This window comes from Oryzias melastigma, linkage group LG13 (assembly GCF_002922805.2).
Source record: "Oryzias melastigma strain HK-1 linkage group LG13, ASM292280v2, whole genome shotgun sequence".
Taxonomy (NCBI): domain Eukaryota; kingdom Metazoa; phylum Chordata; class Actinopteri; order Beloniformes; family Adrianichthyidae; genus Oryzias; species Oryzias melastigma.
In genome coordinates, this window is record NC_050524.1 from 15,372,314 (window position 1) to 15,396,276 (window position 23,963).

A 23,963-nucleotide genomic window follows, 5' to 3' on the forward strand; every position below is an offset into this window, starting at 1 on the left:
CACGTCTAAATTTCCATGGGTTTTATTTAATCTCATTAAAAGTAGGAACCTGCCTATTTTTGTTACATTTTTTATTTATTAAACTGACCTAATATAAGTTATTACAAAAGAAAAGAAATGGATGTCAAATCATAATGTATTTTCCTCATATTTGGCTAGTTGTTGCCTATTGTGAAGCTTGCATGGTGCAGTTACAATGACAGCAGCAACTATACATATAAATGGTGTAAATGAACTTGAACTTGTATTCCTAAAATGATCAGCTAAGACTGAGATAATAGCCATCAAACGGAAAGATTTGGTTCAGCATTTTCTTCAATTGACCCTTCAAATTTTCCAGTTTCCATCCCCATCCTTCTACTCTCCCTCTCTCAGCATGAGCCTCCAGGGTTTTCTCTGCATCGCTGCATTCCCGGTTTGCTCCTCTACTGCTTTGCATCCATCCATTCCACCACTAAGTCATTCAAAGCCGATCCTCCCTGCCTCCCATCTTTCACCCACACTCGCCTGCAGTGACTCCTGCCTTTGTGAGCCCTGCTCTTGCTCTTGTCTTGGGCTGCTGTGTGAGAATGGGGTCATTGTTGCTGTGCTGCAGCATGTGTGGACATGTGGGATGGTGCGAGTGTGACATCTCTGTCCTCGCTCCAGCATGTCGATCTGCACGACCTCCACGCGCACAGGCTTACACACTCAGATCAAAGCCATGAGCTTTGAACTGCATTACCCAGAAACCCCTAAATTAACTCCACAGCATTCAACAAAGGTGAAGTTTGGAGGGAAATGTGGTTCATCAATGATGTTTATAAATTTTGATTCAGTAAGATTAGACTAAACTCCTTGAGTACATTAGGAATTTAAGTGCAAACTAAGCTTTTATTATTTATTGTTTCCTGATATCTCTCTTTGTTATGTTTTAAGTTTTCCTCATTACAAAATAATAATGCATATAAGTGAATTCACATGAATTTTAATACTATTAACTCGAGGTTCATGAACAACGTAAATCAGTAACAGTAGCCATGTTAACTTGCGCCACACCTGAGACGTTTGAACTGTTGCCAAAGATAAATTCGTTTATTTTATGCAGCAATAATTCCAGCCTACTTTGATCTTGGACAAAACATACAGTTGATGTTGCCTCACAAGGTGAGTCCAGCGACGAGAAGTTGGCAGGAGATGAATTGCTTCTATTGTTATAAGTTTATGGCTTAACCCTTGTACTATCCTCAACAAGTTTACATTAAAAGTGGGGTCATCTGGATCCCACAAGATGGCGAATCGAACTTTTTTTTTACTGATTTTTTATCTTCACTGACTTAAAATCCTGTCCACCTTTGTCATGGGACACATCAATGTAAGGGTGGGGTCATCTAGACCCCATAAGAGAACACAAGGGTTAAACAATTGATTATTTTAAAAAAGGTAATGCATTATTTTGCAGAATAGATAAAGTCAGTTTTTATTTTGTCTTTTTTTTCCATTAAAAGACAAAAAAGTATTGACTTCAAACATGGCTTATTTGTATATTATTTATGCCTTAGTTAGTTGCAGATGTATGGAGGTTTTCTATGGAGCCAAATCAAGGCCATAAAGATTTGAAACCCAAATAAAACTACTTGAAAAATTCAAGATGAAATTTTGGTTTTAAGCAAAAAAAAAAAAAAGTGTCTGAAACTTTCTGCAATTCTCATATAAACATACTTATATATACTTGTAAAGTATTTTCAGCCTCACATTTTCTGTTTTTAAATTTCAAAACTCAAATTTTCAGTTTCTTTTTGGGCTGGATTTGTCTCCATAGTTGTCCAGGTTTGAGTAAGGTCACAAACAAGACTGTTCTAAAATGGAACGTACCATTGCTGTGCATGTGGTGAATATATTATGAAGTATTAGGATAAGGATAATATACAGTGAGTTACTTGATGTACGGGTGATGTGTCAAACGATGACTTTACACCGCACTCTAGCAGTTGGTCAGATGAGTACAGACCACTGACGACACGCAAATGCTGCACGCACAGGATGTGCAGGCGATTTGTGAGAGTCTGTAGGATCCCCACAATATATTTAGCTCTGATTGTCTAATTTCTTCATTTCTAACAGTCAGGTCTGTGAGGACAGTGCAACAGGCGCTCAAGGAGCACGCATTTATCACGCAGGGTTTGGGAGGCATGAAAAAAAGAAAAATCCTTGAAACAACGCCTGTGTCTACTTCACTCTTACTCACCCTTATGTGTTAAGTGGTCACTACAGCTTGTGATCAGAATGCCTGTAGAAAAATACATGCATGCACAGTTTTGCTCTGCAGGCTCATTGGGTAGTCTTCAATATTTAAAGTTTTTGCGTTCCCTGTACAGGTTTGCCCATTAATTCACCAGTAGGCAGCCTGCATCTACTCTTAAGGGCAGCTGTTAACAAAGCAGGGGTGGGAAAACTTTTTGACACACGGGCCACAAGGGTCTCTAAAATTTAACAGAAGGGCCGGAACAAATGCAGATCCAAAAAGATCAGTCTTTTTCCATTACAATACATTAATACAGGAGGTTATGTAATCATCATTAGCTATAAGAAGGGCTAAGTGAAAAGGAAGATACCGACGTAATCCCTTCTATATTATATCTATTTTTATAAAACATATTTGTCACATTTTTACCTCATACAATGCAAAAGAGTTTGGGGACTGACATGTCGTATTTGATGCCATCAGAGAATAAAAGTCGACTCACGGGAGAAACCATAATGTGTTCAAGTTGGATTCTGCTAGAGAACTGTTAGTTAACAGTCTCTAGTTTAGTTAATTTAAAAGGTTTTTCCCTGGAGACTGAAGGAAGCTGATTTTGTCAAACGTTGACCTGCATTTATGTTTAATGCTGCAGAAATTTCTGCTCAAGGTTTGTTTCCACTCTGCAGCCAAGAGACTGGTGTGATCCAGCATTCCCAGTATCTGGTACAGTTAGTCACAGTCTCTGCTCTGTCTCTCAGAGGGATTAGCAGCCAGCATTGGCCACCCCTCTAATCCTGTGCAGACTCACTCTCACGTTCACTCACACACAGCCTCACTCGCGGCTTTTTAATGACAGCGACAACATGTCATATCTTGGCTTGTTAATCTGTTAAGTAGCTATTTCAGCACTTGTGTTCAGCGGTGATCTTGATGTTATGGTGTCTGTAGCTTAATACATCAACCAAAACAAAAGCGTCTCATTAAATGCATTTGGATTCATTGATCTAATATTCTTTTTGCAGTGGAAAGTGCAGCAGCATACTTGACAAGCCAGCGTCCACGGGCAGGGCTCTCTGAATTCAGATGATTGTTAACTGTGTAAACATATCCTCCATTTGAAGATGGAACAGTCAAAATAGCAGCAAATGTCAATCAGACTGCCTTTAATAGGTGTGTGTTTATACTAGTTCTGGTCTCTGTGATTGTCCTTTACCATGTCAGGACTGTTTATGTGGGCTATACAACTAGCTGCCAAATTCAGTCTCATTTTAAAATAAAAAGAAAATATTACACAGAATAAATGCAAAGCTAGCAAAGAAACAACTCAGCATGAGCTGTTTTTACACCAGGTGTTGGTGTCACCTGTGATATCTTACCTGCAGCTTTCTTATTCCTTTAAAATGCTAAATAAAGAATCAGTGATGTGCAGGTAAATGTAATTCTGGCTCAGTTCCACATACTCTAGGGGTGAAACAACTCATGGTCAGTGCCTTTATTTGCTTTAGTGCTTTCCAAAAGTTATCAAACTTTTCTGAGCACACTAAGGACACTTTACCGCTGTGACTCAGACATAAACAGACACCAGGGAGCAAGGCAAAAAAGCTGCTATTAGACTGCTTCCTGACATTAAAGACCCACTCCAAAAATGTAGTATTTTTCTTAGGGGGCAGACAAAAAAATATTATTAGTAGGTGCTACAACGGATGGCTGTCATATTTTTACATTGTGTTTTTTTCTGATTCTATTTAGTTTTATTTCTTGTTCTTTCTTTCTTTTCGCACTCATGATAATTAATATACTTATACCATGCTTACTGCGTTAACAATTGTTTCAAAAATATTATATATTGGGTAAAGTGTAATTTTAAAAAGAGCAAAGGTAATATTTTGTACTTTCGTTTGTTGTTTTTTTCCCGTTTGACAGCAGAAAATACCAGGTCATCAACTTCCACTGTTGTGCTTCATTCCCAATCCTGAAAACAATCATGACCTTGTAGAATTTTTTTCAAATGGAACCGATTAGTTTTAAACAGAGCAAAAGAATAAAAGAAGTAAAAATTATTAATTTAACATTTCAGTTAGTAAAAAGTAGTGATGTTGTTTTGTTGCTTTGTCTTGTTTTTTCCACCTATTAATCCTATATTGTTTTATTAATACATTTTGTGTTAATTAATATCAATGTGTTGATGTAAAATAAACAATTATTGTAGTTCATGCATTTAAAATAAAACATTTTTGGCTTATTCTGTGAGTACGGTGACCTTTCGTTTGTTTTTTCAGTTGTTTTCTTTTCATTTTTGCTTGTTTTCCACATATGAGACAAGAGAATGTGGGTGACGATGTTTTCAGGAACGGAGAGGCTGATTGATACAGGATCAGAGCGAGAGGTGAGGCGCGGCCAAAAGGGCACTGACCTGCCAGCCAACAAACCTGATGGGACACGGCTCCAAGAATAATCAGATTACCTCTGTTACACAGTGGCACGCTCAGCTGATGCAGAGGGACTTACCAACAGCAACACTGTGATGTAACACAATGTAACAACATCTATTCTCTCACAAAAGTCAGCACACTCCTCACATTTTTGTAAACATTGTTTTATGCCTTTATATGTGGAGACAATAAAGATATGGCATGTATAGTAGTCAGTATACTGCTTGTTTTAAAGTGGAACTTTATTGTCTCTTTAGATTGCTCAACACAAAGGTATTAATGTCTCATCCACAGTACCATAAGTGGAGTGAAGATTTGAAATCATGGAAAATTAACCACTTCCTCTTCCTGGTGGCCTGTTGGTTATTACAAGGAGTCAGGTGTGAACGGGTAGGGTGTGTGTTGAATTTAGTGTCATCCCTTTCGTACTATCTCATAATATTCACTGGAACTGAAAATTCAAGGAAGAGGGCTTTCTTGGAATTGGAAAAAAGGATTTCTACACAAAAGTGACCCAGGCTTTGACAAGATTGCTAACACTATGAAACAGAGCTGCATCACCAAGCCCAAGACTTTTTAGCTCCTTAATAAGACAGGTTCAAATGAGAACAGGTCAATGAAAAGAGCTGAGAAACATGTACTTATCGTGCTGCTAGTATTCCTGTACGGGCTAAAGGGGGTAGGACATCAGATTGGTCTGCATGGCTGTCACCATGAATGGATTTTGCTCAAGAAGCCTCAGTTTGTTGAAGACCAGCAGACTAAGGACATGGACTAGTGAAACCAGGTGATGTGGACAGACCTGGTTCAAATAGTGTGAAGTTTGTGTTGTACCAACCAGGGAAGTAGTACAAAAACAAGTGTTTTTACGACTATCAAGCATGGTGGTTGGAATGTTTTAGTCTACGTCTGATTGATGTTGATACGGTGAAGTTACAGTTCAGGAATAATGAATGCTAAAATGTATTCTGACATCCTGAAGCTGGACAGGAGATCTTCTCTTCAAAAATTGGGCCACATATTAAAGATCCTCGACATGGCTCATGGTCTATTCATTCATCCATTTGTTAGACCCATTATGTCCATTTTGGGCTATCAGAGCCTAACCCAGGCACTTGTGGGCGAAGGCAGAACATGCCCTAGAAGGTCGGAAGGCCCATATACACTCACAGTCACACCTAGGGACAATTTAGAGTAACCAATTCACCTATTTAGCATGCTTTTGGACGGTTGAATGAAGCCGGAGTCCCTGGAGAAAACCTGGAGGGAGAACATCCAAACTCCACACTGAAAGATCCCCCATTGGTGATTCTGTTTCAGGGTCTTGAACCAGGGGCTTTCTTGACCACTGCGCCACCATGCATCCCATGGTTCACCACCTACCTAAAAATACTGAAGGTAAAGGTGATGGACTGACTAAGCTCGTCTCCAGATCTAAACTCTGTGGACCATCTAAGGTCTCTAGTGTCCATCAACTCCATGATGTGGTCATGGAGGAGTAAAATGGGGTTACCAGTGGTAACCGGTTAAGTTCTTTTTTGCTAAAGAGAGTTAAAGCAAAATCTTAACTATGAAATTGTCCCTGAAGGGTTTACTAACATTTGCCTCATGTGACTGGGACATCAATGGTTGTGTGTAGAGTTACTTGTCGTCTCTTTATCCCAGATGAAAAACGTTAGCATGTATGAGATAAATTTAGAACTATTTCTATGATGTAGCCAAAAATAAAGTACATATGTGTTGACAGTTACAAATAAGAAAGCTTTTAATACTCTTGGGGTTTCTTCTTCTTAGAAGTGACAATTGTTAACCAGGCTGAGAGACGGGCTGATGGGACACACAGGAGAGGCTTCAGGGCCTGATCTGCTCTGTCACCGCAGTGATGCCAAGTGGTCGGCGGCTTGAAGAGGACACCTGAGACAGGCGCACCTGGACAATGAGCTGAGGTGTAACCCTAAACTGAGATGAACCCACTGTTTATCCCCCACGCTCTCCTTCTCTTGTTCATTCCTATCAGTCTACACTCTGGTTTCACACAGCACCACTCTTGCTGGTCCCCAAGCTTATTTTCTACCCAGAACCTGATCTATTCCACCCTCTTATTCCCTCCACCCCCCAACTCTATCTCTTTCTTTCCACATATTTTCCTGGCAGGCATCACCATGCAAACATCACCAAGTACAGGTGTGAGTCATGAAATCATTATGATTAGCACCCCGTGTTTTCTCGTCCAAGTTCATCATTCGGGGGGGGGGGGTCTTGATACATTCGTGCAGTTTCACACACTGCACAGCATTTGAGGACTGACATTTTGTGCTGCAACTGACATTAGCTTAGCAGCTGGGTGACTCAGTGGCGCACAGACAGCAAGTGCCCGTGTCACCGTGGAAAGGCAGCGTTGTGGTGTTGTTGCCAGGACACTCTGCTTCTCAATACGCTCATGAGGGAGAATCATTAGTCCAGGGGGTGTTCCTGGAAGTGAAAATGTAAAACACAAAATGTAAAGAACCAATTTAATGGGAGGTTTTAAACTGTCTTGAGAGATCTGTCGTCAGCAACAACGGGTACAAACCACCCATATTTGTACCTACACACCGCCCTGGCTTCACTCCTTTTATTTGGGATAACAACACGTTCTTTGACCTCCCCATTCACCCAACGCAAGTGCACTAAGATGCTTATTGCGTATCAAGTCTTTGCTGCACCAACAACTGCAACTGCGTCTTTAAACAGCAAGTAGCACAAAAGACCAAAAATAGCACAGTGAGTTGCAGAGCAGAACTGCTCTTCTTGAGGAGGGGAGGATGAAGGAGGAGGAGGATGAAGGAGAAACGCTAAATGACAGGAAGAAGATAGGAGGGAGAGACCAACTCTCCAGGTTGAGATCTTTTTAGTTGGGTTTACGTTTCTATTGGAGTGTCAGAGCTACCAAGCATGACTAAAATAAATAAATATATGACATCACAGTTTTAAGGCACACATTCATGGGAAATTGTGATTCAGAGGTTTCATAGTGGGCAGCTATAACTTCAGGAGATCAGAAGAGAAATCCCTAAAATAAAAAAAGCAAATGGTGTTCTCACTGTCGATTTTCAGTTTCTCTCCTCTTAGTTTAATTTACCAGATGTTCAAAAATGATCAGTGATCATTTAGATCACATTTAAGTCCCTATACGAAGGAAAATTTAAGTTAATGACAAAATAAATGACAAATACTAGAATCAGCAAGCTGAGAATTTATCGGCTTTTTTAATTATTTATTTATTTTCCTAATTTAGGGGTTGCAAACACATTTTAATAAAAAACAACCATTTAGATTTAGTTTTGTGACTAGGGAAGTGAATGTCATTGCAAATGTTTATAAAACTTACATGGAACAATAAACACTATTAGATTTTTCAGAAAAATTCTGTCAAAATAGTTTGAATAAATCAAAAGTTGATCGTGACTGTATATTAATATCCACTTCAGTTCAAAACATTGCGCCCTTTTTGAGTTATTTACATTTAATTTTTTCTAGTAATGCCTGTTAACCTTTTGGGGCCACAGTTGGTTGCTGGAGCCTGTCCTGTCTGCTGTTGGGTGAAGATGGAGTATATCCTGGACACAGTCACTCCCACAAACACTCATGGATTCACACCTACAGACATCAAACCAATAAGCCTATGTAGCATTTTTTTGGACTGTGGGAGGAAACACAAGAAGAACATGCGTGCAAACACCACAGAAGGGTCCCAGCTTAGATTTGAACCACAATCTTCTTGCTCTGAAACAACAGTGCTAACCACTGCCCCACTATGCAACCCCCCTGTTAAGAATTTACAAAGCACAAGGAGGCATTTCAGTATTATGTGATTTAAGACTCTAATTATAGCAATCAAAGGAATCTAAGAGTTGAAACATTTTTCAAAAAAGAAGAATCAAGACTCAATAAGCCAGAATGTCATATGAACGGATGTTTTTATAAAAATGTAAAGGCAGAAGCTACAATGCGAGGGTTTGAATCTGTAAAGCAAAATATTGACTCACCTCACTATTTTTATGAGCTACAACAATTAAAACAATTTATGGCAAATGATTAAGCTTAGCAAAAGAATAGTAAGACAAGCACATTGTGTAAGTACAAGTTTGAACGGGAACACCAATCTGAAGCTCAAGAAAGGTATAAATAATTACACAGAAAAAAAACATGTAGAAAATGTTTGACTGCTGTAACTTGGCAACCAGATCAGGTTGTTAATTATTCATTTCCAATAAATCAACACGTTGGGATTCAGAAAAAACATTTTTTTTACTAGTTAGCACTGATGCCAGTTGGAATAAAGGACTTTTGTTGGTTCAGTTTTAAGATGCTAGTGGTTTAACGTTAACTCTAAATATTGAACATAATAAAAATAGAATAGAATAGAATGACCATTATCGTGTGAAAATGTGTGTTTTTTGCATGTTCTTGTAAGAGCAACCTGTTCACAATCACATTACTTCACATTCATATGCTCGCTGCAGCTGCAGATCCACCTGTGGCAGCTTCACCGGAGCAGCTGGGACAAAGGGTGTTGCTCATTGGCACTCTAGTGAGGCTAATGAGGATGCAACAAACAATCCTGGGTATTTGTCCCCCTAAGACCCAACCATGAAGTCCAGAGATTGAATTTGTGACTCCTAACCATTGAGTCAAATGCAAATCATAACAGCAATATCTTATTTTAAACTAAATTTGTCATGATTTTCAAACTTTAAACATTAACCTTATGTCACATTTTGCCATGAATTAGTGTAGGAGACCCTGTAACATTTTTGCATTTATAGTTATACACAAGGGCAAAGAAAACGAATTGAAGTACTTACTATTGTTGGACTTGAGGTCTCTGTGGATGATGGGTACGAATGCTTGGTTGTGCAGGTAGTCCATCCCTGTTGCAATCTGGACCGCCCAGTTCACCAGCACTCTTGGGGGTACTTTCTTTCCAGCCAGGGCCCGGTTCAGAGCCCCTCCTCTGGCGTATTCCATCACCAAACACAGGTTAGGCTCCCGCAGGCAGACTCCTCGGAGAGCGATGATGTTGGGGTGCCGGAGCATCCAGAACAGCCTTGCCTCCTGCCGCACGCTCTCTGCCGTCACACTTATGTCCTCATCTGGGTCCTGCCTGGCAGCCTTCACGGCCACCTCCTCTGCCCGCCAAACTCCTCTGTAGACTTTTCCGAAACCTCCAGCACCGATGACTTCTTCCAGGATCAGTTCTGTGAAGTCAATCTCCACGGGGCTCTCACCCACCCCGCCTGCAGTGAGCTGCTGGTAGCTAGCCGCGTCGCCCCTTGTGACATAGTTACAAGGAAAAATACCCACCTTGTCCTTGATCTTGCCTGTCCACCACCCCTCGTCCCCTGATACTTTTGAGTCTTTGGAGAGAACCTCCAGCAGGTCCCCACGTCGCAGAGTCAACTCCTCGTCAGCAGTGGCTTCATAGTCAAACACCGCCGTCCAGTAAGGGTTGGTGGTGCCACATCTGTGACCAGAATGGGAGTCTGGAGAACCAGATGAAGAGATAGTGGAGGAGTTCCAGCTACTACCGTTCTCCACCTGCACAATCGGGGAGGGAAGCATCAGAGGAGGAGGAGGCGTCATATTCAAAGGCATGGAGGGTTTAGAGGAGAATGGTGGCCCAGGGGGGATGAGACAGGGAGGAGGCGATGAGCAGCAACCCCCACAGCTGGTGCAGGACAGGGGGTCCGCTGTTGTGCTCGCTCTGCCGTATGGGTTCATTGCAACCTAACTGCTGGTTGAAGCTGGAGGCCTGCCCTTTGTCAACTCAGGCACAAAATCCATGCAGTGCCCATCGAACGAGACGAGGTGTCCTGGAACACCACAGTGGGAGGCAGGGGTTAGAGGCTCAGAAGAGCCGCGTGGGCTCTCCTCCATCGCTGCATCCCACAGCTGAATCTGTGCTTAACTCTGCTTCATGCTCTGTAAGTAACATGTATTCCCAAGACAAATTCAAAGACTATTAACACCAGGTCAAACGGGGACTCTCATTACAGCAGATCTGGGGCCCAAAAACCTACTGACTCTTTGAAAGAATCTTGAAAGACGACTTTTACATGAAAAATGGTGTCTAACCATGAAGCAGCAGGTGTTTTTTTAAAAAAAAAAAAACTTTAGGTTCTCTCAGTGAGAAAATAGTCACAAAATTTGTCTTTCAAAATATCCAGTGCAGCAAAAATGTTCAAAAAGCTCCTTTTTATCTTCTAAAATTCAGGAAAATCTGGTACAAAAATGCAATTTAACTGAAATATTGCTGCTGTTTATTGATCTATTTCTATCTGTTTGTGTTTATTGGGAGTTCAATAAAAAACGACAACAAAAACAGGGATGATTGTATATTCATCATCAATGTTAGTCTGTTGATAATAATCGCTTTGAGAATCCTTGATCCACGTTATTTCTCATCCAGCCCCCAATCGGTGCACCTCCCCCGCCGACCATCCCCGTCCATATAGGCCGTTATTTGTATGTGATATCCGCGGATGTTCGCCCTACATCTCTCCAAGCCCCTCCAGGCTAAATCCAACACTGATGAGCGTGCAGCCTCTGCACTAAAGGCCCGGCCCGGTTCGGGACAGCGGAGGCGTTCTTAGGGAGACAGGCCGACGGTCGGGTGGCAAATATTCAATGCAATCATGATCAGCATCACAACGAGCACGCCTCCGAGGGCGCGCGGCGGCCTGGATCAGTCCGTGGGATCCGGCGGACACGAACCTTCGAATCGGTGGAGGCAGATGAATGCCAGCGTGGATCATTCTCCAGAGTCTGAGAGGTTTTCACATCATCAGTCCGTGCGGGGGGGTCTGCGTGTGTGTGCGTGGGTTTAAATGTCCGGCGGAGGTTTCAGACTGTCAGTTGCGGGGAAAACATTGTCAGCAAAAGATTGCGTGGAGGCAGTGCGGTGATTCTGGCGCTGTTATCCCAGAGGACGAGACAGGGAAGGCGATGGAGAGACTAAATATCTCCATGTTTTCTTTAGATTCTCCATCCCAATAATAATCATATAAATAATAATAATAATACTAATTTAAACTGTAACAACTCAACGCTTCGCTGTACCCAAACCTGGACGCTGATGGGAGCAACATCCACTCACACCGTGGCATGGGCGTATGGTTTGCATCCAAACAGGAACCATTAAGATCCATAACTCCACAACACATCAAAAACGCTCCCGGGAATCCAGGTTTCTGCTGCTCAGTCGATCCTCCGGACGTCCATGGTCTCCACGCGGGCTTTGACCTTTAAAAACCAGGTTACACTTGGAGCTCGGACGGCTCCGACCTGTCAGTCTGTGCCTGGGCTGGCTTCGCATCCAAATACACCGGGATGCAGTCCTCGTCTGCCGGAGCTAGGGCTTCCTTTGCCGCTGATCTCCTAATCATAGGGATGGCCGTCACTCGCAGCGCTTGCGCACTCTCGACATGTCAGCATGAATTATAGATCAAAGCCAGGCGCAGCGAGAAGGACAGTGGCAGCGAGGCTCGAGCGCTCCGATGCACTGTGGGTAATGTAGTCACAAACGACTCTCCTTATGACCTACATCATGCTGGAAGACGAATTAAATTCTTATCAACATAAAATTCAAGGCATACCTTTTATAAATGTATTAATTAAATCATTTATAAGTAAATTATTATAACATTTAAATGCAAAAAAGCAAATATAACATTTTTTTTAAACTCGTTCAGTTAGATGTAATTAAAGAAAAAAAATATATATTTTAGCTTATATCATATTTAACTATGTCATCCGTAAAGTATTGGTTTACATAAAGGTTATTCACACTCAAATTTAAGTATGTAAACACATTTTTAGATGAATAAACAAATTAAATTAAAAATATAGTTCATTTAACTTTATTTTATTTATTATTTTTTACTCTACTTTGAGGAAGGAGGCTTACTGTCAGGTATATGATCTGCAAAAATTGACTGATTCAGATGAAAGTAATCAAATCCCATTAAGCACAAGTTAAAACAATAAACAAATAAATAAAATACAGCTTAAAATTTCGAAATTGTTGGGTTTTTTTTCAAATGCACATGTAATCGTGAACAACGATAACCTATCAGAACCAAAAACTAAATTAATCAATTAAATTATTAGTTTATCAACATTTTAGATTTTTTAAACTATACTGACCCCTGGTGTATGTTTACTAAAACTTAAACAAACAAACTCGATTTCAGGTTGTTATAAAAAAAACTCTAATACACTTAATGTAACACTTTAATTTGAATTAATCTGAATTTTGGATTATTTATTGACCATTTTAAGCAATAAAAAACAAGAGAAAAAATAGACAAAAATACATAAATCTATTTATGACATTAAACAGCAGATTCTTGTCAACGCTACAATTTCAAGAATTCTAGTTATTTTTGTTTCTACAGATTTCATTTGACTTTGAAACATCATGGAAGTGAGACAGATTTTAGTTTGGAAGAAATTTATTTCTTGCTGTATTTTGCTTTTTTTTACAGCTCAATTTTTGGGAAACATTCAAGTTTGTATTTGGAGTAAGGAAGATAGAACACAAATGTTCAAGCATTTTCTAGAAAGGAAGGTGTCGTTTCCAGTTTTCTGTGATTCTTCAAGCCTTTACAATTGACCTGAGCTTGGTCTCTTATTCCAGCAGCTTCTTTAAAACCAAACAAACACAAACTAAAGTACATTTAAGGACAACACAATTTTATTTCTGCTGAATTTTCTTCCATTTCACTTTCATGGTCATTGCTGCCAGCTCAGCTTCACAATAAAAGAGTTCAGGAGGAGAGAATCTATAAAAACGGAGAGCTGGTTAGAAGAAGAGTTCTCTCTGTCTTGAGGAGGTTTCCAGTGGCAAACAGAAGATTTTTCTGAAGGTTTGCTCACATCAGTCCACGTTTAATCAACGCCAGAGCTCCATCCTGCAGACCATCTGGATCCTTCTGCAGCGGCGGGGGGGGGGGGCTTATACTGACTTTTTTTTAAATTTTCTGCACCAAGTTTCACTCCAAGGTTTCATGAAAAGTTGGCAACCCTGGTCTGGGCCTTGCAGTGGAGTGGTTTTATTTCTTTATCATCACCATCTCTTTACCTCTACAAATTTTAGTACAAAATTACATTTTTGTAAAATTGTATTTCTTTTTTTTATTAGAATTTATCCAAAGAAACTATAAAAATATGTTGTTTCTTTTCAGCATTGTGTGTCCACAATCAGTCATATCTGCTCCTCAGTGTCAGTCCCTCCACAGGCAGCAGAAATGACTTGTAACAGTAAATGAGGGGAGGTTTTCCAGTTTATGTTTTCACACAAAACATGTAAACAATGCGGGGGGTATTCACCAAGTACTTAATGACAATATGACTGATTTGGTGACCTTTTGAAAAACAGTGTGTCTAGTTTTGTGTGTCTAGTGTACCTAAAGCATGAGTTTACTTTTATTTGAATCTAGTTAATTGAATTTAACTCTAAATTCCTAAAGCATACGTTGTATAAAAGCTATATATTTTTTTATTTTTCTGAGAAAACATAAAATTGTATGTAAATACGTAGCGTTTCAAATTTCAAGTCACAAAATAATGATTTTTTTAAACAATTTATCCTAATTGACTAGTTATGCTTAATAACCACAAGGGGGTGCTAGTGATTAATTCATGAGCAACACATGGTTAAAACGAGAAACAAGATACAAACTCTCCTTGTCCGTTGTAAATTGTACTCAATTGTCATCGACAAAAGCACACAATTACTTAGATATCACTTTTAAGTGAAGCAAGAAATACTTCATAAGTTTTAGCCCTTACCCAGTTGAAACTTCAAAATAATTAATGTGCCTTAACAATTAAAGAGAGGCCAAAAAAATATTATAAAATTTAGTAGAAATCATTCTTAAATTATTTTTAATGCTAAACGATCATTTTATTTTATTTGATCAATATTACTTATTCTATAACTTACTTTATTTGAAAGTAATTGAATTTTAAATGTTTATGGAATTTTTAGTTTCCATCATTATTTATCTTAATTTGTCTGTATTTTTGAACAAGTCTGATTTACAGGACAACTTTTCCTTGAAAACAAAGTTGTCTCATGCGTCCAGTACTACTACTACCCGTGTTGCGCCAGTTGAGCCTGCGCAGGCGCAGTGGGATTGCGGGCGCAGTGCCGTGGTTTCGGTTGAGCATTCTTGGCAGCGTCTCCTCGGCGAACTAGCAGCCGACGGTCAGTCAACCCACGGCTCTCTTTTGGTGTTTGGAGAGTTACATTTAAGGGATTTTAAGGAGCGCGGAGCATCTCTATGTAAGGTTTGTGTGTATTTTTGGGGGGGAGGGTTATCTTATTAGTTTTCTTTGAAGGTATTCAAAAACACGAAAAAGTGACGAGTGAAGTATACGTTAGCGAGCAAAGCAAACACAAGAGAGGCAAGCTGAACCGACCAACTTCACTTAGAGTGCAGAGAGAGCCTATGTCTGTGCTGCGACTCAACCGTTTGAGTCCGGAAGCCCAAAAGCTTTTTATGTTCCGTCTGGACCTTCGGCCATTTAGGAGAACTCAAACGGAGGCTTCTAAATATCACTACCCGCTAATTACATTCACTACTAAATATTCTACAACCTTCCTGATGATCGAGGTTCCAGTGCGCATGCGCTGTCTGGTTTGATTCTTTCGGATTTGTAGTTTTTTTCACCTGAGTTAATCACTGTTGTGGGAGCTGGGAGAAAATGGCAAAACTACAAGTTCCATACAATGGGAGCTTTGTTGAGAGCGGGGCTAGTCAGCTAGTTAGCCTGTACGAGCTTTGAATTTCGAGTAGTTGTGCTGCAGTTACCGTGGTTGAGGAACTGATTTCAACACGGTCAGCATAAGTTGAGCGATAATTTGTCAGGGAGGGAAGATACGTCAATTGTGGATATCAGCGGCGTGTCCTGAACGAAATTGTGGTAGGAAAGGGGAAGCAAGTTTGGCGGAGCTCCCTGCTTGTGTGAAGTCTGCTCACCTGTCCGGGGAGACGTTTGTGTTCTTCGAGCTGCATTGTGTACATGACCTCACACGCAAACATGCTTTCGTGTGGGACTGTGCAGTCTAAGTATGTGGCGGCGGTTCTCGGTGTGTCCTTTTTCCCTTTCACCGACATCCCCCTCTATTGCTGCTGTATTGACCAGCCCTCGGGAAGTGGCACGTTCCGATCATAGACTGTATGTTCCGATCAAGGTGATGGATCCCCAAAGATCCACACACGATCATCATCATTTTACTACATGGTATTAATGACTTTATTACATTTATATGGTTTGGTTCTATTTGAATGTTGCAGTTCAGGTGATTTTTTTTTCACAATAAAGCAACATTATTCTACAATTTAAAAATGTTGTTTCATTTATCCCTTAATTTTTCTAATTTTTTTTTTCATTTAAGGTTTTCCATCTATGTTTAGTTATTGTTTTTGCTTTTGCACATTCAAAACATAGCAAGAAAACTACTAAAAGGAGAATTAAATCCAGTACAGAACATACACAGGATTTTCCACGTATATATATATATATATGATATATTACTTTTGGCACACTAAAGAACACATTACACTTTGAATTATTTTGCTTGCTCGTTTTCCTGCCCACAACTGAGATGTCTGAATCTCTTGGGCTCCGCCTTTCGCTCCTGGTTCATGACGTCATCCTAGAGCCGGCAGCGCAACGGGTCTGCGTTTTGCCCAAACAAACAACTTCCGAACTTCTCACTCTCCGTTTAGAATAAAAGTATTTTTGCTGATCACCGCTAGCTTAGCAAAGAAAGGGGGTGTGTGTGTTAGCTTGTGGGCGGTGCTTTCAGTGCAGACTCTTCCTGGAAGGGGCTGTTCCCCACTTTGTGACATCACAATGTGAGAACCCGGTCGTTTTTTGTGGACTGGGAGGGATTGGAGCTCAGAGATCAGGGGTTTAAAGGAATGGTCAGAAATAAATGAATGGGGCAAAAATACTTCTTTGGCATTTTAATACACTTTAAAGCTCAAACAAGCTGATTTTGCACAATATAGGCCATTTAATAAGAAGAAATATTGCAATGAGTAAGGCAAAGTTCTATTGACAAAAATATATTAAGCAGTTTTCAGAAAACATAAGTTAATTGGCTTTAAGGTGTCTTTTGCAACACTTTAAAAAAATATTTTGGAAAAAGTTTTGCTCTCCTAAATCTTATTGAATATTGACCTCGACTAGTGAGAAATTTTGGAAGATGAAGAGATGAAGAGGTATGAATTGAATGAAAATGTAACTTGCAAATTAAACATAAAATATGAAGTGAATTGATCAAGAATATTTCCTCCCCTGAAAAATATTTTATTTAAAAAAAGACACATTTGAAAGATAGTGATTTTATAAATAGAGAGAATTTGATGAAGAGTGTAACTGACCTTGTTGCAATTCTAACAAAGTGTTTCAGAAAAATAAAGATTTTTTGACGAATAGTTGGAAATGTACTTGCCTTAACAGTATTACAATATGAGAGATAGGGATAAAGTAAGCTATTATAATAATTAAAAGACAATATGTGCTCATAAGATCTCTAACCTTCATTATTATGCCAAGAAATTTATGGATTTTTATGTTTATGAATTTCATTGACCCAGAGTTAGTTGTTTACACCGGCAGTTTCTTATCAGTCTGTATTACTCTGATACTGCCCATTTAAACTAAACATCATTTAACAGTTCTTTGTTAGAATTCCTTTTCTCAAAGCCAAAATATGTTTTTATTTTATTCGGCTGTTGTCACTTTTTACATCTCATTTACACTTTTAAAAGCCTTGTTTACTTATGAAAAATAAAATCATGTAGCAAACATGCAGATGGTCTGGAATAGGATCTGACCAGCAATTAAGCTTTAGCATGAAGAGTTCTAAATCTGTAGAGAGAGATTTGCATTTTTTATGCCTTTTTATAGTGCTGCTTTGTCTATGATATACCGTTGTCTTTGAATGATGTCACTTTTTCCACACCTATTTTCCCTGATTTTGTGTTTTTGACCCACATCAGGTAAATGCAAAGCCACTGACTCATCTTCTAGCTGTCTCCTCCGGGTTCCAGATAACAACTGTTTACTGTCTGGGATCAGTATCTTATGGTGTCTTCCTCGTAGCCTGGCATTTCATTGTGGGCAGCAGCAAGAACAAAGAATACAGTCTTCAAAGAAACCTGAATGTGGACCACCTGAGTGATTTTTGCCTGCAAGCGTTGCCCTGCCATAACTTGGCAGAGGCGAATCATAAGATCGTGTTTTGCCTTATTCTTTTGTTATTGAGAATTTTTTTTTAAACTTGCAAGATTTGTTTACCTGCATGAGTTGAGGTGTTTTAAAGGCTCCAGAGAAGAGGTCTGTTCCTCACACCAAAGGGTTTAGACTGGATAACCCTTGATAACCACACCTTATCAGAAATATGTGTGTAAATATCATATATCAAATTTTATGATTACATTTCATCTCGTTTATAAACTGTGTCTCCATAAGTATTACAAATATATGTATTGGAGCAATGGTCAGGTTTTTTCGAAAGAGTTATTTTAAATATCAGCGAAAGAAATATACTTTGATTTTAAGAAGTTTTGCTGTAAGAGTTGTTCTGACATTTTACTGATGTGCCTTTCCAACAGCTGCTTTTGAACTCGATTGCTTGCCCTATCCATCTTCATAGGCTTTGAAAATGAACATTATGCTGACGCTACACCCATGTTGGCTGTTATTTTTATCCTATATGTCCCAATGTTCTCACACGTGGTGCTATAGCCTCATTCCACCTGGGATGAGTTTTCAGGTTATGCGATAATAGTAAACAGGTGTTTTGTTTGGAGTGCAGTTTCATAGTAGTGCTGCTTTTATTTTATAATTTATTATTTCAATACCAAGGCCAAGGTAAAGCCCTCATCCAGTCCAGCCTGCGGAAAGCTTTTGGACGCTTGTTCTTTCAGTGTTGTCTCTATGAGGCCGTATTTAGTCAATAGTGCTTGTTTTGAATGTATGCAAAGGATGCTTTTAGACCGAAAGTAGAAATCATGATCACTTGAGGTTCATTACCTCTTTAAACATTTGAGGTAGGTGGTGATTTTATATATTATTTTAAAAACAAATGGAAACTAAACCCCAAAAAAGGCTTTTTTTTTTAAATATCTTCATACCAATTACATATTTAATTTAATATTGCTATTGAAAAGGGTTTATTCCAAGCAACCAAAAAACTAAATAAATCTATATCCATACATAGATATCAAACTGAAAGAACTGATTGGAAAACGATAAAGTAAAGGAATGTTTACTGTGATGGTGCAGAAAGAACTAAAGGCTTCAGAGGTGATTAACATTGTTGATGCTTATACAAAACATGTCTCTTCTATTGAGGCTGTCAGAGTGAATACAAATTCAGAATGCCTTGTGTGGGCGAGAGCAAGCGTCCATCTGGGAGAGAACAGAAAAATAACGATATAAGGGCGCACATCTTTACATAACCGTGCCGTTTAACTGAAATGTGCTGGGCGCTGTAGTGGTAGGTTGAAACCGGTGTTGGCGGGATGTTGCTCGCCATGTATGTCACATATGCACTTTGTTACGCACAGCGCTGGATAATGTACACAGCATCTCTATAAAACCGACATCGTCCCACTCTTGTTGATGAATTCTCTCCCGTTGACGGTCTTCTCCATAAGTCAGCATGCAGGGCTCTGTCAGAAGGGCAGAGATTTACTGACAGAGGGACAGACACAGTATTTTCATAATTGCATTCATTTATGGCACCTTTTACAGCTATAAAACCTGTGCTTGGTTGGCATCTTCTTGTTTCTCACTTTTTCTTTCTGTCCTCCTTAGGTGTTGTTTACCTATCTGTACTTTTCTTTCTCCAGAAATCAATCAGAAAATCCTGCATATTAATGTCTGAAGAGTTCTTCTGTTTGTTAGTGATCCTCATTCAGATATCAGTCTGAATATCTTTTTGAGCATGGTGCAGGCTGTGGCACAAAATCCACATCTTTCTTTTCCCTCTACTCGCCTGCGATGGATATGTTTGACCAGGGTAAATATAGCCTGTTGGTTTTAGCTCCAGGATAAACACAGATGTTGAAGAGGTCTTTCTTGCCGCAACTTGGACAATGTCCTACCAGTGGTCACTCGGCATAGAAAGAGAGAAGCAAAGAATCTCTGAATTTATTCCACGATACAATTCTTTGTCTTAAGTATTTTCTTTGATTTGAACAAAGAAGCTACAGTACTAAACTTCTCGATTCCGTGATCTAAAATGTTAAAGATTTAATCTTTATATGCACAATTGGCCTATTAAAATTTCAAACTATATGCTGGTTTAGTAGGTAAACTGTAAGAGGAGAGGAGAAGTTTAAATCTTTAAAAAGGCTATGAAGTAAATGATGCAAAAACATGAACAATAAATTTTAAGAATTTCTTAAGCCACAGTTTTGAAATATTAAAGAATTCAAAGGTAAAATTGATGTAAAAATGAAAGGAGAAAACATTTTTCCTATTGTACATTTTGTGGAGTTCTCCCTGTTGTGTTGAGTCAAGGTGCTAACTTTTGAATTGATATTTTGGATTTCCATGTTTTTATTTACTGTAAGGTTCTAATAAAGCAAATTATGTTTTCCTGTGTTGAAAACTATTCAGGTCAGGTGGTTCATCTCTTTGGACCATTGACTGTATATATTCACTGGACAGCTCAACCCTTCCACTGTCATGTTCTAAATAGGAAGTACTCTCTGGTTCAAAGAAGTCAAAATCCTATAGACTTCTATTGAGAAATCGACAATTATTACTCAGAATTATTCTATTCTTCGGAATAACGACTCTTGCTCTAATACATTCTTCTTAACACCTCCCGTATTAGTTCTATCTTTTTAAAAGATATATATATATATTTTTTTTTACCACAAGTTATTTAACTTATAAACTGACCGATCAGATGCCTCAGTGAAAGCATGTGGTGCCCACTGGCCCCGCCTTGAACGTTTGACAGATTCTCCAAAGCCGTTTTCAGTGGGAGGGATGTGGACTTCAAACAAGGTCACTCGTGATTGGTGACAGTTGTATGTCCTAAAAACGAAACTCAGACCGACTCGGACCAATCAATGTCAGCAGGTTGCAAAATGGCGGTGCCACTATCAGGAAGCAATGGTGACAGCTTTGCTCTGATTTTACGATAGGTGGAGGTGAGGCATTTTCTATGAGTGATGACAGCACTTCTCTTTGACCAGTGATATACACTGTATGTACATGTCTATGCTTTGGAAAAACATGTCTGTCATTTGGTGTTTCTTGTTTCCACCGGAAGAACAATCCTATCAATATTTCTTGATTTTAACATTGTTAAAAAAATAAAAAGAAATGTGGTGAACACAAACCCTGTCAATAAATTGGTGATTTGTGGCTGTGAGCCCACATCTCAGTTCTTCAACCCACACCTTTTTCTAACCAATGCTGCTCACTGATAAACACAAACCATGATATAAGTTTAATAAGTATTTCTTTTGTTGAACCATAGGGAGATGTTTTTTTTTTAATACCTCTAACAGCTGGACACGCTGAGATTTTTAATGGTCGCACCATTGAGACATTTGGTCGCACTCAAGAGCCCCTGTTGCTTTCCTCCATTACGTCTTTATACCCAACAACTTTTGTGTCTCGGAAGATGTTTTGGTCTGTCGTTTATTGGTAACCACATGTTTTTACACCTGCTTCATTTTTGTCCCCAGCTGATGGGGATGACAGGTGGTGGGCCTGTGTGTGTGTGAGCATGCTCCCACACAGAACTCTATCGTTTCCTCAGTAGCATAGAAGAAGCATTCTGGAAACAGGAAATCCTGCATGACAGGATAAGAAACAGCTGATTGTGTCTCCATGTGTTTTTAATAGAGTGAAGAAGAGTAAATCAGCCCTTTGTGCAAGAATTTGCTTGAGCTCAACTGTTGCAAATGTGTAATGTGAAAAATGTACTTTAGGTGCAGGGGAATATGTGTATGTAGGACAAAAATAAGCTCTTAAAGTCTACTTTCTCACTAGTTCTGTGTCTATCTGTGCCACCTTCAAACACGTAGGGAAAAATGGTATAAACACAGTAAATGCAGAAAATGTTTCACACTTTTCCTTGAGGTGAAAGGAATAAGGGAGAAAATAGTTTTTACAATTGAACCTGTTGTATCTTGAGAAAATCTGAAACAATTGTTACTTGTAGCAGAGCAATCCAAAATCAATTCCTCACAGTCTACAACCTGAGGCCCTAATCAACAAGAGTTGCTTTTCAGTCAGCACAGTTGTGTATCTAACTTGAACATTCTGTTTTGTCATTTCCATACTTGTGCGCTGCAAGTGAGAGTCGAAACTGTTGGACAGGAAGTGAGTATGTGCCGAGGAGAATGCTGTGACGTGACAGAAATGCATGTCGCAGGCATGTATCAGGAACTTGGAAGAGAAGTAAAGGTACTTGGAGAAAAGAACTGTTAATGGGATGAGTAACCAAAATTTTTTGGACATAAATAGACAGATATGGTCAATTAGTGCAGTTTTGATTGGCTCATGCTAGTTTTTGGATCTGAACCACTACGGCTGGGTGTCCTAACCATAATTGATTTTAATTTCAATTAACAAGTTTATACATTGATACTATTCTTACAATACAGTGTAGTATCAACCCAATTTCAATATATAAAAAAAATCAGTGGTTTTTCTTTATAGCCAATTAAAACTAAACAAAGGGGAACTTTTTATTAATGAAATTAACTTATTAATGAATTAGCTCTGAAATGTTTTTTGCTTTAATTTGAACTTTGAGGCTCAGGGGTGACGTCAAATTTAATACAGTAAAGAAGACATCTATTCATTAATAAATCAAAAAAATATTTTTTCATTTAAATTTTTATAAATCCATGACATGCTTCTCGTGAAAACGATAAATAAATAAAAAAGTAGGGCAGGCCTTTTTCAGCTTCTGAACTAAAATGTTCAATTAAAAAAACTTCTGTGATTTTATCAAACTTTATTTTATTTATGTTTTGTTTGGTTGATTTATTTATTTATTTTTTCCTTTTATTGTGGGCATTTATTACTAAACATGGGTTGTTTCTTCTGTTCCTTGGGACAATAAAAAATGTTTGGTTGTAGTTATTGAATAAACATAAATTATGTTTAAATATCAGCATCTAGTTTCTCAGCAATGCCTTTTGAGGTCTGAAAGTTTCTTTTATAGGAATACCAAGCTCATAAATGTGGGTATTTTGCATTGTATTGAATTCTTTTACATTCATTTAAATTTTTACAAAACATATTTACTTGAAATCAATCTCCATAGGAACCACTTTTTCCAGCTGCCTGTTAAATACAAGAAGGGTGTAACACTAAACACCACCAGGAAACTAAGAGATAGATTTGCACATTTCCCTTTACTTCGGACACAGCAGGATGTTTTTCTTGAAGAGGCCTATGTCTCCCTGCCAAAGACAAGGACATTTTTTTTTTTTTTCCTGTCTCAATTTATCTTTCATAGAGTCAGAAAAATATTAATGCATGCAGGTTGTATTCATAAATACTTATATTAGATAAATGGCCCAACAACGACAACACGTGTCAGGTTATTGCTTCTTACAGGGGAGCAATTTCCCTTCTTGCTAAATTAACATTGCCTGTAGTCTGTCAATGCATGCCCTTGTTTCAGTTTGGCATAGCACTGGACAAGCATTTATGTTGTTTTGCAGCTTTTCTGAAAACTAGATTTGAGACAGAAGTGGAGATAATTTCGTTGGCTACCTCCCCACAAGCTCATTTGGTCTCGTCAGCCTCAGGCAGGGTATGAATGCTGATGTGCTTTCCATTTTTGAACATTGCAACAGACATTATGTCACATTTGACATAAGAGGATTTCTGACCAAAATATTGCATGGACCTGTTTTGTGTTGGGGTCTTTCAAAATGTCATTGAATGTGTCATTCATGTTTGTGTATATGTCAACACCGCGGGTGCATTAGTCTGCCTTTGCAATGTTGGGTTTGGTGCATCATGGGATAGGTTTTTATTTGTTTGCTGTTGAAGCACCATACTTGAAAATTAATTAATTTGAATCAACTGTTTATTTTAAAGTGAATTTTCAACCACTTCTTCACAGCTTTTCATTGAAGCCATACAACTACTTACAACCAGGAAGTGCACAAAATGTGTTTGTCCACAGACCTTAGAGACTTTTATCATCATTGGAGAGGAGGAGACAGATGAGCTGATAACTCAGGGGGAGAAAG

General features: G+C 38.9%; 2 protein-coding genes across 4 annotated transcripts in view; one reads left to right on the plus strand and one right to left on the minus strand.

Annotated features, from left to right (window-relative positions):
* Nucleotides 1-12,186, minus strand: part of map3k10 (mitogen-activated protein kinase kinase kinase 10) — a 40,287-nt gene extending 28,101 nt beyond the window's left edge. Inside the window, exon 1 of the mRNA XM_024277347.2 lies at nucleotides 9,504-12,186. Coding sequence (XP_024133115.1) covers nucleotides 9,504-10,419 — 916 coding nt within the window. The 5' untranslated portion in view covers nucleotides 10,420-12,186. The remainder of the gene's footprint in view (nucleotides 1-9,503) is intronic.
* A 2,647-nt stretch (nucleotides 12,187-14,833) lies between these two features.
* Nucleotides 14,834-23,963, plus strand: part of sipa1l3 (signal-induced proliferation-associated 1 like 3) — a 58,626-nt gene continuing 49,496 nt past the window's right edge. For 2 of the 3 annotated variants that reach the window (XM_024276783.2, XM_024276786.2), the window contains exon 1: nucleotides 14,834-14,986. The gene's annotated coding sequence lies outside the window, so the exon portion shown is untranslated. Of the gene's footprint in view, nucleotides 14,992-23,963 lie in introns of all 3 variants that reach the window. The other variant, XM_024276784.2, reaches the window with a different exon arrangement.